The 13,022-nt window shown below is 43.2% G+C and overlaps 1 protein-coding gene across 1 annotated transcript; it reads left to right on the top strand.

Moving 5' to 3' along the window:
* The first annotated feature begins 4,401 nt into the window (after window positions 1-4,401).
* On the top strand, window positions 4,402-5,352 carry LOC115638173 (olfactory receptor 1020-like). Its single transcript, XM_030539740.1, has one exon. The coding sequence runs from the start codon at window positions 4,402-4,404 to the stop codon at window positions 5,350-5,352; it is 951 nt and encodes a 316-aa protein (XP_030395600.1).
* Window positions 5,353-13,022: the final 7,670 nt, after the last annotated feature.

The raw sequence follows: 13,022 nt of genomic DNA, 5'->3' as shown, positions 1-13,022 counted from the left end.
CTAGAGACACACACACGCACTCATACCTATATATGATAACTATGTGGGTAGCAGAGGGTGAGGGTGGTGGTGGGGGTGGGGAAAGGGCAGCTATACTTTATAATGGGCATTAGGGGCAGCAGAGGGCGAGGAGGGGAGGGGGAGACTATACTGTAAAATGGGCACTATGGGCAGCAGAGGGTGGGGGTGGGGAAGGGGCGGCTATACTGTAGAATGGGCACTAGGAGGCAGCAGAGGGTGGGGATGGGGAAGGGGCGACTATACTGTATAATGGCCACTAGGAGGAAGCAGAGGGTGGGGATGGGGAAGGGGCGACTATACTGTATAATGGCCACTAGGAGGAAGCAGGGGGTGGGGGTGGGGCAGGGGTGGCTATACTGTGTAGTGGGCAGTACATGCAGCAGAGGGTGAGGGGTTGGGAAGGGGCATCTACACAATATAATGAGCATGAAGGGTCAACCAGGGTTTCAGACCAATATTTTGTTTTCAGTCTTATGATTTCTTGATCACACCTGATCATGGGGAATGACATGGACAGAAGCAGTGATTTTAGTTAAAATATTGTTTAAGTGATTAAGAGATGATAAACATTTGAAGTTAAAACTTGGAATTGAAATGTAAGCCAAGCTCCATGCTGATTCAGGTCTGTCCCTTTTTTATATATTCTGGCCCTATATTCAGCCAGTATCCTTCAAAGAGCTAAGGAATAAGATTTCATTCACAGCTGCTATATATTTTGTCCGATTACTTAAAAAACAAACAGGAAACCTCTTTTTTTTTTAAGTCATTATGTGAGCCACAAATATTCAGAATAGGTCATTATGAAGAACAAAGCTTTGGTGACACAAAATTATCCAAGAAGAGAAAGGGAGAAAGGGTTGAACTCTTCTAGCAATTCAGTGGCCGTTGGTGCTTGCTGTGTACATTACCCATCTTTGAAAATCCCAACCTCCATGTGTAAAGCACCTTGTTCTACCTGCATTTTATCTGAGGAAAAGTTGGGTAACGTTTTCAAAAACATGTAAGAGAACTTCAAAAGTGACTTAGGAGCCAAAGTCCTGTTGACTTTCAGTGAGAGTTAGGGTGCTAAACCTTGATAATTAAGAAATTTTGGAAAATGGGACGTAGGCAGCAGAATGATTTCCTCACAAATAGAATAACATTCACCCAGTAAGCAGAGATTTCTTTTAGGATGAAATGTTTTTTCTCTCTCCAGGACATCTCCTTTGAGACTAGAAGTCAGACTCTATTAAGATTGTCTAGAAATAAACCAGACACTAACTTTCCCTTGCCTGTTGCCTTTCCTCAGCAGAAGGGTCCCGGGAGAAATGCCTCTACCCACAGCAGGATATATAATGAACCAAAAAAGACCTTCCCCATTTGACAGAAGGTATGAGGCACAGGGTTATGTTACTACACATGGAACTGAGCCTTGATAGCTTTTCTAGGTTGTCGTTCCAGTTACTGCGCACATGGAAGTAGGTGAATGCGGTGGGGAGAGAAAATGAACTGAATAACCTGGATCCTGGTCCTTGAAATGCTACATGAGGTGGTGACAGCAGAGATCCCAGCTGCTAACAGCCTCATCTTTGAGGTAAATCAACATTTTCCTCCCTGCTCCTTGAATCTTGAGAAGTTTGAAGCAATATAGGTTTGCTAGGTTACTAACCCCACTGGAATCCAAGGGGAACTGGGTACTGATCTCTCTTAAACTCCCAACCCAAAGCAAAATGACTGAATTTGGAAAAGGAAAGACCTGTCAGGTCATGTCTATCCTAGGCCCTTTCCTGACCCCCATCACCCTGGTATCTGGGCACCTCACTGTCTTTAATGTATCTATCCTTCCACCACCCCATGCGATGCTATGACCCCTGCTTTGAGGATGGGACCAGGCACACAGAGAGGCAGATTTATAAAGGTTTTTTGGCACCTCAAAATGCAGAACCCCCAGTGGGACTGGAAATGGATGGGCATTTGGTATGGTCTCTATGCAGGCACCTGGTTGTAAGGTACCTACTGGTATATGGAAATCCGCTCTGAAAGTCACACAAAGGGTTGGTGATGAAGCAGGGAAATGAAGGAACATCTGCGGAATCCAAGGCCAGCTCTTCAAACACCAGAGCAGCCTTCGTTCCTCTCTAACCTGTGCTACGTGCTACACACAAGAGTTTACTTTTCTTGGTGGCATTGGCCTGGCCAGGGTGGTGAGAGGTCAGCAAGGTGAGGTGGGTAAAGCAGAGCTGGTAGCTGGTGCTGCACACAGTTCTCAGGTTGGCTATGAGCAGGCTTGGCAGAATTAGATTTTATTTTTGTTATTTGGACCACTAGTATTGATTTCTATTAAGGGTTTTTCCCCCAGTTATTAACTAATTTAATGTTTACTGTTGTGGAAAAATTCAACGGGGGTGGGGTTGGGGTAGCGTTGACAACAGGGCTGCAGGGAGAACTCCCAGCAGTAACAGGGGAGATACTGGTGGCTCCCTGCACTACCAAGGGGTCCAAGACGCAAGAACGCAAGAGGCAGGGAAGGCAGCTGCTCTGACCCTGCTGTTGAATGGCTCTGTCCATGGGTCCAAGCCATTCAGCAATGGTGGGGCTCCCCCACAGCGAGGCCCGCCTCCTCCTCTGCCTCCTGACAGACCCGCTGGCACTCTTGGCTCTGGCAGGCTTCCCTGCACCTGGCGCCTGCAGGGTTGGGTGTCACTGGACCCGCGGCCATGCAGGGAACACTCAGCAGCTCTGCCGTCCCAGCCCCACTTGCTCACTCCCAGGACAACTCGGTGCAGAAGGCTCCATGCACAGTCACTGAGCCAGTAACACCATCTCTGCAGACACAAGGTGAGGAGAAGGCTGCACTAATGCCGACTGTTGCTGATATTGTTTGTTGTTGATTTCAGGGTGTCAGCTGATATCGACGTTTACCAACGTCTATCAATGGAAATCCAATCCAGCCAAGCTGAGCTATGAGTTTCAAAGAAGGCTAAAGGCATTAGCTGTCCAAATCCCATTGGAATTATAGGGTCCCATCCTTGAAGTCAGTGGAAATTTGATCTCTGACTTCAGTGGGAGAAGGCTCGGACAGAACAGAATTATTCCTGGGGTGTAAAAATAACCTTGTGCATAATTCTGTGCAGGATCAGAGCAGTTAATAAGGATTAATAAATTGGTCTAATAAAGGATGTAACCTCACCCACCTTATGCCTCTAAGGATTAGCAATGGCAAGACAGACCGTAAGGGCAGACTAGACAGCCGCCGATAGAGAAATAATATATTTTTTTAATCAAATACAAAGAAGAAAATGTAGAGCTGAAAAACATTCTGATTGACATTTTTGACAGAAAATGTGTGAATCAAGATCAAAATCTTCCACTGAATATCAATTTCTAGAAAATGTTGTTCGGGAAGTTATTGTATAGAGCTTTCTGAAATAATGTAAAATGAAATAAAATAATATAAAAATAGTTTAATAGAAATAAATTTAAATATCTATAAAATACAATGTAATATAAAATAAAAATAACCTAGATATAGAATTAAAAATAGATAAATAAATTTTTAAAAATTGAAATTTGGAATGAACATCAACATTTGAAATCACAGAATTGACGATAAAATGGAAGTTTGGGTTCTACATCCCTCTCATAATATGAAAATAGCACATTTCTTACAAATTTCAAACTTTATACAGAATGTTTTTCTTTCAAGTGAGAATTAATTTCAAGCTAACATGTTAGTTTCCAGCTGCAGTTGCTTTGTTTGTCTGTTTTTTTGTTTGTTTTTAATGAAGATCGCATCTCTATATAGAGTGTCCGACTACAGGACAATGAAATCTTAGCCTAGAGAAGGAGAGGCATTTGTCTGATGATAAAAACTTTCAAATGGCTTTAATACAGTTAGCCCACCCATTTGCACTGCAATTTACTTGGAGTTGGCTCCCCACACACTGCAGATCCCACCTTTAGTTGCTTGGTTTGTTACTTTGTTGTGGCTTCCTTTAAAATATCAGATCTTGGCCTGTTTGGCCTATGGATCTCCAATCTAGAAAGGACACTGTTCTGCTTTGACAAACCAGGTAGTGAAACATGGAACTATTTGAACCAACACGTTTCTGTACTGTTGTACCTAAGCCCCATCACAATAGTATGTGAGTGTTTGTTGCCATCTGTCAAGTTACGAGATGTGTTTCCAGATAGATTAATGTTTTGTTGAACCTGCGGTCTCCTCAAATATGTCCCAGGGATCACGAGATGGCATTTCCCTGCCAGTGGCCTCCATTCTCCACTCACCCATTGTTCCACTACCCAGAAGAGGGAGAAAATGAAAACAGTGCTGACATTTTATTGAGTGAATGTCGCTTTTTATTTATGTTGAAGTTAATTTCTTTCTCGTAGACAAACCCCATGGCGAATCCAGAACACGGAAATCAAACATCTGACACAGAATTCATCCTCCTGGGATTCGGGGATCTCCCAGAACTGCAGCTCCTTCTCTTCCTGCTGTTCTTAGTGATCTATATTGCGACTGTGGCTGGGAACATCATCATCATGATGCTAGTTGTGGCTGATCAACACCTTCACACCCCCATGTATTTCTTTCTGGGGAACTTGTCTTGTTTGGAGACCTGCTACACCTCCACCATCCTGCCTAGGATGCTGGCCGGTCTCCTGACTGGGGACAGGACCATTTCCTACAATGGGTGTGTCACACAATATTATTTCTTTGGTTCTCTGCTTGGTACAGAATGCCTTCTCCTGTCGGTGATGTCTTACGATCGGTATTTAGCAATATGTAATCCACTGCACTATGCAGCTCGTATGAGTGGCAGGGCCTGTCTCCACCTTGCAGGTGGCTCTTGGATAGGTGGCTTCCTATGTTGTGGCATAACAACATTTTCGATATCTCATTTATCGTTCTGTGGCCCCAATGGTATTGACCACTTTTTCTGTGATCTCATCCCCCTTATAAAACTCTCCTGCAATGACCATCACCTGATGGAAATGTTTGCTTTCACTCTCAGCTTGATTTTCTTACTGGTCCCATTCCTGCTTACCTTGATGTCCTACGTCTGCATCATCACCACAATCCTGAGAATTCCTTCCACCGCTGGAAGGCAAAAGGCCTTTTCCACCTGCTCCTCCCACCTCATTGTGGTGAGCATTTATTATGGAACTCTGCTGGTTGTCTATATGTTCCCAACCACCAACATCCTGAGTGACTTCAAGAAAGTTCTGTCTGTCATCTACACAGTCCTGACTCCCCTGGTCAATCCCCTCATCTACAGCCTGAGAAACAAAGTGGTTCAGGAGGCCCTGAAGAAAGCCTTCAGGAAAATCAAGTTTGGACCATGCTAACCAGTGAGTTTCCTTCAGTTAAAATTAGTGGTGCAAGTAGAATTTATTTCTTGCTGGTATTGCACTCATGGGAGGGACACAAGGAGTGGGAGAAACGTGACCTCCCCAAGTGAAGCTCCATGTGACTCCTCCCTGCCCCTCCCCTAGCCCTCTCGATTTCCCCATTTTCTCCACCAACCCCTTACTTGTCTAAAATTTTACAACTGCATCTGCTAAACAGATGCAGTTCTAAAATTATACTTTGGGGCACTGATGCCACCTGTTCTTCCAGATGTCATTGAGGATCCAGCAGCACCCCAAATTAAAACTTCTTAAATGAAAGAAGAATAGGAAGGACAATCCCCCCACCTTCCCTGAACTCCGTTATGTCCAAACTAAGCTTCTTCCTGCTTGCCTTTATCTAAGCATTGCTCTCCGCCAGGCACAAGGAAAGCAAAGATGCTGCGCCACTTGGGTTTGATGGAAAAGAGGCTTAGAACTGTGTGTGCCATTTACATCTTGATAGAACAGCAGCCCAAATTGTTTTATTATTTTCCCCAACGTGACATATAGGAGGGGCAACCAAAATCAGCCAGGTAGAATGCGCATGAGAACTGTCTCTGGATAGATAAGCAATTGATCAAATCACATTCTCTGATCTGTTGAGACCAATTCCTGTTCCCATTGAGATCAAAAGGAGTTTTGCTATTCAGTTAAGTGGGATCAGGCTTTGACAATTGGACAGGAAAGACCAAACCACTCAAGCAAGGGCTATGTTGCTTATATGACAGGTATCAAAGGCTTCTGACTCAGGTGAGAAAGTCAACAGACATCTGATCTTTGTCCATTGCAAGAAAGAACTCAGCAACCAGTGAGGCTAGAACAGTCTCTGTAGCATATCTAACTCATAAGTACATCTGCAAAGGATTAAGGAAATATGAATGTAAGTCAGTCCCATTTTTGTCCAGGTGCCCCCGACCAACTTCACCGAGGCTGGCCAGGAGCACCCATGTCTGCCCAGGTGCCCCTGACCGACAGTGGCATAGCCAGGGTTGCTGCTGAGGAGGAGCAGCAGAGAAAAAATGTGCATGTCCTTTGGTGGCATTTCGGAGGTCCTGCGCATGCACTGAAATTCCACCGAAAGACAGAGTGGCACATGCTCAGGGCTGCCAAATTTATTCTTATTTCAGCAGCCCTGTGCATGCGCTGAAATGCCGCCGAAAGATGGAGCAGCGCATGCACAGGGCCACCAAAAGACAGAGTGGCACTGGAAAAGGCGCCACTTGGGGTATTCTGGGCTCCGGGGAGCAGGCGCTCCCCCTGCTCCGCACCTAGCTACACTACAGCTGACCGACCTCACTGAAGTCGGCCAGGAGCAACCAGGAGACAGCAGCAGATGGTAAAGTATGATTGGTAACCATCTTTGCCAACTTGCAAAGGCAAGGAGTTGCTGCTCTGTAGCACTGCAGTACCACGTCTGTCAGCAGCACCCAGGAGATGTACAGTGACAGTGAGCTGAGCGGGCTCCATGCTTGCCGTGGTATGTTCTCTGCACGGGTAACCAAAATGATTTTTTGCCATTGCTTTCATGGGGGTGGGAGGGGCTCATGACATGTACTCAGAACCACTCGCAACAATGTTTTTGCCCCATCAGGCATTGGGAACACAACCCAGAACTCCAACGGGGGTCGGAGTCTGTGCGAACTGTGGGATAGGTACCACAGCGCAACAGTCCGAACGTTGATGCTAGCCTCAATACTGTAGACGCACTCTGCCAACTTAATGGGGACACACACAAATGACAGTATCAAATCGATTTCTAAAAAAAATGACTTCTATTAAGTTGAACTAATTTCGTAGTGTAGACACATCCTTAGTTACCAAGGCTTAGCAGCCTAAGTCTCACAGAAAGTCAACAGGACTTTGATTCCTAAATCACGTCTGAAAGTCTCTTACATGTCTTCAAAAATGTTACCCAACTTTTGCTCAGATAAATTGCAAAAGGTAGAGCAAGGTGCTTTACACATGTAGAATGGGATTTTCAAAGATGGGTAATGTACACAACAAGCACCAATGGCCACTGAATTGCTAGAAGAGTTCGGCCTTTTCTCCCTTTCTCTTCTTGGATAATTTTGTGTCAACAAAGCTTTGTTCTTCATAATGACCTATTCTGAATATTTGTTGCTCACTTAACGGCATTTTTTTAAAAAGAGGTTTCTTGTTTGTTTTTCTTAAGTAATCTGACAAAAATATAGCAGCTGCGGATGAAATCTTATTGCTTAGCTCATTGAAAGATACTGGCTAAATATAAAGCCAGCATATATAAAAAAGGGACAGACCTGAATCGTCACACAGCTTGGCTTACATTTTTAATTCTAAGTTTTAACTTCAAATGTTAAATTCCAAGTATATAAACTCTTAATCACTTAAACAATATTTTAACTAAAATCAGTGTTTTAATGGTTACTACTGTCCAAGTGTCATTCCCCATGATCAAATGTGATCGAGAGACCATAAGAATGGACACAACACACTGATCTGAAACACTCGTTGACTCTTAGTGCCCATTATACAGTGTAGACACCACTTCCCCACTCCTCATACAGCCCAGTTCCGCAGCCTGAAAGGAATCAGTGGTGTTGTCCCCAGTGTAAACATATAATTCTTCTTTGCAGCCAAACTAGTCTAACATGCATTTTGTTAACTTTAACTGGAGCAGCAAAACAAAAAAAAACAAATTCCTTGTTTTCCAGCTTTGCGGTTGAGAGAACTATAAGTGAAGATTAGAATGCTGGACACTGACGACCTTAAACCATCTGTCTCAGGAATCTGCAAAGAACTTTGCTGAAAATATGTTCCTCATCTTAGCAACAAAGCTAAGACTTATCACACATCTGCCCACATTTATTCAAATGAAGCTCCTTCTGATCTTACAGCTCAGGCATTGTCAGTTTCATTCAGAACAATTTACAAACTTGGAACCTAATCCTGTAAACCCTTAATCATTTGATCAATCCCACTGAAGACAATAGGACTATTTGAATGTCTACGAACCACTTTTGTGGTAAGAGTTTCAAGAGTCTGTTCTTTTCCTATAAAGGGAGTTGAATCTCCAATTGAAATGCCCATTGTATAGTATAGCCACCCCTTGCCACAACCCCCACCCTCTGCTGACCCTAGTAGCCATTATACAGTACGGCCGCCCCTTCCCTATCCCTCTGCTGCCCCTAGTGCTCATTATACAGTGTAACTGCCCTTTCCCCACCTTCTGTTGCCCTTAGTGCCCATCATACACATAATTACCATTTCCCTACCCCTAACCTCTGCTGTCTCTGTTGTTAACTAATGGGAATGGGGTTGCCTTTCCCACTCAGGTAAGGAAGAATGGTGTCGTGAAAGGACCCTGGAGTACAGTGTGAGACATCTGTGTTCAATTCCCAGTTCAACCAGAGGTGCTGAATTGGGCATGTCACATAATCTGCCTTGTGCCTCTGTAACATGGGGTTTTGAATTCCCAACCTCTGGGCAGTCATTGTGAGGTGTCCTGCCATTTTATTTTTGTGATTTGTTTTTTATTAATTTTCCTAAAGAAACAAACAAGAAAAATTATTATGGCTTGTCCATGTCACCCAGCAGTCTGCATTTTACAGGCTAGCTAAAAAAATTAGGGAATTATGCAGCTGTATAACTTGTCAAAGCAACAAGACTAGACAACACAAAGAAACCTTGCATGTGAAGCGGGGGTAAAAACAGATTTAAAACGACAAACTGACAAAAAAAGGAACTTGGGGAATGGGTGCAGGAATCAGGAAAGAAAAACAAAGAGGTCTGGTGGAACTGAATTCAGTCATTATTTCAGCATTCTTTATCCAAAAGGATCGAGAAACAGGGTCCAAATTTCTTCCAGTTCTTATAATTTCTCCCCATAGCTACAAGCTATTCTTTCTTGAGGTGTCCCATTGTTAATGACTGTGGGGTCCTCAGTTAGGATGTTGCTGATGGCCATGTCATACACCTAGATTGAATGATGTGAACTGATCATTACCCACCACTGAACATACAGCAGGTTATGAAAATCTTATGGGCTCTGAAAAATCTTGATGTCTCAAGTGGCGGTCCCCCAATTGCTGAGGCACCCAAAATACATGTGTACTTTCAAATATTTTATCATTCAGCTGGAATTTTTAAGGGACCCAAGGGAGCAAGATAACACAATCCCATTGAATTTTGGACCCTTAACCTTCTTAGGATCCCAGTGTAAATTGTTCTTTTATCTTATATTCTTGCTTGGACTTAGTGTATGGAATTGCCTAATTCGAAATGAATATCATACAGTTCCATTCTATTCTAAATATAAAGAGCTGCGTATTGATTGATCCTACATTTCAGACATTTGCACATCCTCCAGAGAAGCACATTCCCAAAGACCTAGCCAGAAATAGAGACCACCTGGAATCTGTCTCTATAAAACAATATATGAGCTTTGCATTTCACCATTTTCCCTTAATACAATAAGAAACTAAAACCTTGTGATTACTAAATTCTTTTAAAGTCTAGACATTTTCTGACTGTTTTTCTCAAGGCCTCCTTCACCTCTGTATTTCTCAGGCTGTATATGAAGGGATTGGCCATGGGAGTCAGAATTGTGTAGAAGTGAGAGAACACTTTGTTAAGGTCTCCTAGTGTGTTGTTTTTTGGTAGCAGATACAGAACGATCAGGGTCCCATAGAAGACTAACACCATGATGAGGTGAGAGAAGCAGGTGGAAAAGGCCTTTTGGCTCCTGGTGGTGGAAGGGATTTGTGTCGGGTTGTCCCCCCTTTTTGGGGTGCCACCTGATATACTGGAGTCCCACTGAGCCTGCCTGTCCCACCAGCCTCAGCTCCCTCACCCTGTCCTGCTGAGCCAGGCCCTCAAGCCTCCTCTAGCACACATAGAGGTAGGGACACACCCATCTGCAGAAAGACCCAGACATTGAAATCAGATCTGCATGGAAAGAATCAGCACAGCCATTACAGTCAAACTTCCTTTATCAGACAAGCATTTTCACAGAGAACTTACTACACTACTGTACAGCCTGGTGGGACTTGAACCCAGCACTAGAGGGCTATAAGACAACCAATATTCCCCTGTTGCTACCTATAATTTGATGAGTGTTTGCAGCACACAATCTGAAGTGGTTGAAACCAAGGGACGCTCTGCCTCAAAGAAGCTGATGGACAGTGGTTTTAGCAAGCCCCAATTGGCTCCTTGACCCTATATAAACCCATGGCTGAAAAGAGAGTGTCTTAGTGGTGATTGTAGACTGAGAGAGGGACTGCTGGCTGGTTAGGTTTTAGCTGGCAGGCTAGACAGAAATAAACAAAATTGAAACCAGGCTAGATGATGAAGCTAGGGAAAGCATTTAGGAAGACTGGATGCAAGCAAGGGAAAAAAAGGTAGATTTTCTGGAACCAGAAGAGGGACCAGCAAATAGGAGGTCAGGGAAGGGAATGATGGGGAATCTAGTAAACTCCCTAGATAAGGACTTAAAGATAGAGGCTATCAAACCCCTGAGAATGGTTGCATGGATCAGGAAAGTGCTGGAGACAGAGCAGGAGCTAAGATGCTACCTGCTGGAGGCTCATTAGTGGAATGTAAAAACAGAGAACATGCAGGGAAGCTCCTTACGACTAAAGTGCTAGGTAAAATAAAAAATAAGCTGCCAGCTACCCAAATTCCTCACTGAAGCAGGAGGGCTAGTGTCTGGGGTGTCAACTGAAAAGTCAGGAAATAAAGCAAGGAATAGGTGAAGATAAGATGATTAACAACTAAGGCTAATTAGCAGAAGAGGTGATAGCAAGGGCTTGACAGCTGTGTTGGCCACATTTCAAGAGAAAGATGTGATTGGACTGAGCGACTGTAGGATATCAGATATTCTGGACTAAGTCCTTTATTCCTCTGTCAGTGAGAGGCTACAGCTGCCAAAGATTTGGTCATGCAGCAAATACGTCCAAAGGGCAAATACAGTGCAGTAAGTGTGGAGGTGAACATTCATCTGATTGTGAGGAAGGGATAGAACAAATGTTGCAACTGTGGAGGAAAACACAGCTCGGCGTATGGAGGATGTATTGAGGCAAAGCGAGCTGAAGAAATGCAGAGAACCCAAGTTACTAGTAACATCTCCTGTGCAGAAGCTGCTAGGAGATACCTAAAAGAGAATCTGATGTGGGGAAAGGGAATAGCCTGCAACAAATGTATGGGAGCTAATGAGTGGCATTGGGTGAAAGGAGATGACGACATACTTACAGAAACAGATTCTTTACATTAATGATTGATGTAATAAATTGTAGGCCTCAAACAGGGAAGAAAATGGAAAATAAGCCTTATAATTAAAGCTGCTGATAGGTTGTTAGCCCACGGGTGCTTATCAGTGGAACAACTTCATACTTTCCTAAGCAAAGGAAACATTGTAGGTTAAGAGAAGAGCGATGACTGTCTTCAGTTGTGATGCCCACAGCTTAATAGCACCCAGGCAGGAATTAAAGACCAATATTTTTATATGAAAACAAAGCCTGATATATGCATGTAAGACTTGGCTAACAGAAAAACTAGACTCTAAAGTCCCAGGATATGGTCTATATAGACATGACAGAGAAATAGGAAAACACGTGTGTGCCTGCACCTTTACTAAGGAGAACCTGAACTAAATTGAAGTAGAGATTAAAAAGCTAAACACTGAGTATAATGCTATTGAGATACCAATACAACGTCATTCTGCATCTCAAAGACTTTATAATGTTTATAACCCATGCAGGAAACTAGAGGCAATGGACCTGAAAGAATTAATTGCCCATGTCATGTGCCCATCCATTATTTGTGATTCTGAATACTCACAATAGATTGTGGGGAAAATAACAAAAAAAGGATAAAAATGGAAAATGGCTAGGGCAAATCTTCGAAAAGAACAACTTAGTAATATTAAATGATGGAACCCCCACCAGGTTCAACACAAATGGTGGAAGCGCCTCATGCCCAGATCTGGGACTAGCTTCTCGCTCCATAGGGAGGGACTACAGCTGGGAAATTGACAGAGAGGAAGGAATGGGTGGTGACTGCTTTCTGACATTAATTATATATCAAGGGAATACTGAAAGAGGATAATATCCCCATTTAGATTTTTTTTTAAAGCAAACTGGATAAATCTTAGGAAACAGAAGTGAGGAATATGTGACTGAGCAGTGTACCAGTTAAAATACTGAGGGATTCTGTAGTAATATTAATAAGGGGAACATGACAGCTAGCTTAGCTATTCCTAGAATACTAACACAACCTAAAGATAGAAAAAATAGAATGTGAAACAGTAATGCGGGGGGGGGAGAGGAATAAGGCATACAAGGCAACAAATAATCTTTAAATAGTGGATTGAATGAAATTATATAAAGTAGCTTTACAAAGGGCTATAAAAAGGGCAAAAAGCTGGAGAATGTAATACAGGAAAGTAAATAAAAATACCAACCCAACGAGGGTCTATAAACTAGGCAAATGAATGCAATCAAGGGTAAGAACTACGTAACACCAAGCCTTCCATCTGCAGGGGCAGGGAGTAATAAGCTCTAATAACGGAAAAGCAGAAATTCTGGCCACCATATTTCAAACAGTCAGTCAGTAATGATAAGGATCAGAGGATACAAATTAGGGAGAGAAAAAGA

The sequence above is a fragment of the Gopherus evgoodei genome, chromosome 21 (assembly GCF_007399415.2).
Source record: "Gopherus evgoodei ecotype Sinaloan lineage chromosome 21, rGopEvg1_v1.p, whole genome shotgun sequence".
Classification (NCBI taxonomy): domain Eukaryota; kingdom Metazoa; phylum Chordata; order Testudines; family Testudinidae; genus Gopherus; species Gopherus evgoodei.
The sequence above is the reverse complement of the archived record's forward strand: the minus strand, read 5'-3'. Positions and strand labels throughout refer to the sequence as shown.

Coding starts and splice junctions, on each gene's coding strand:
- LOC115638173 (XM_030539740.1), top strand. CDS start 4,402: ATGGCGAATCCAGAACACGGAAATCAAACATCTGACACAGAATTCATC.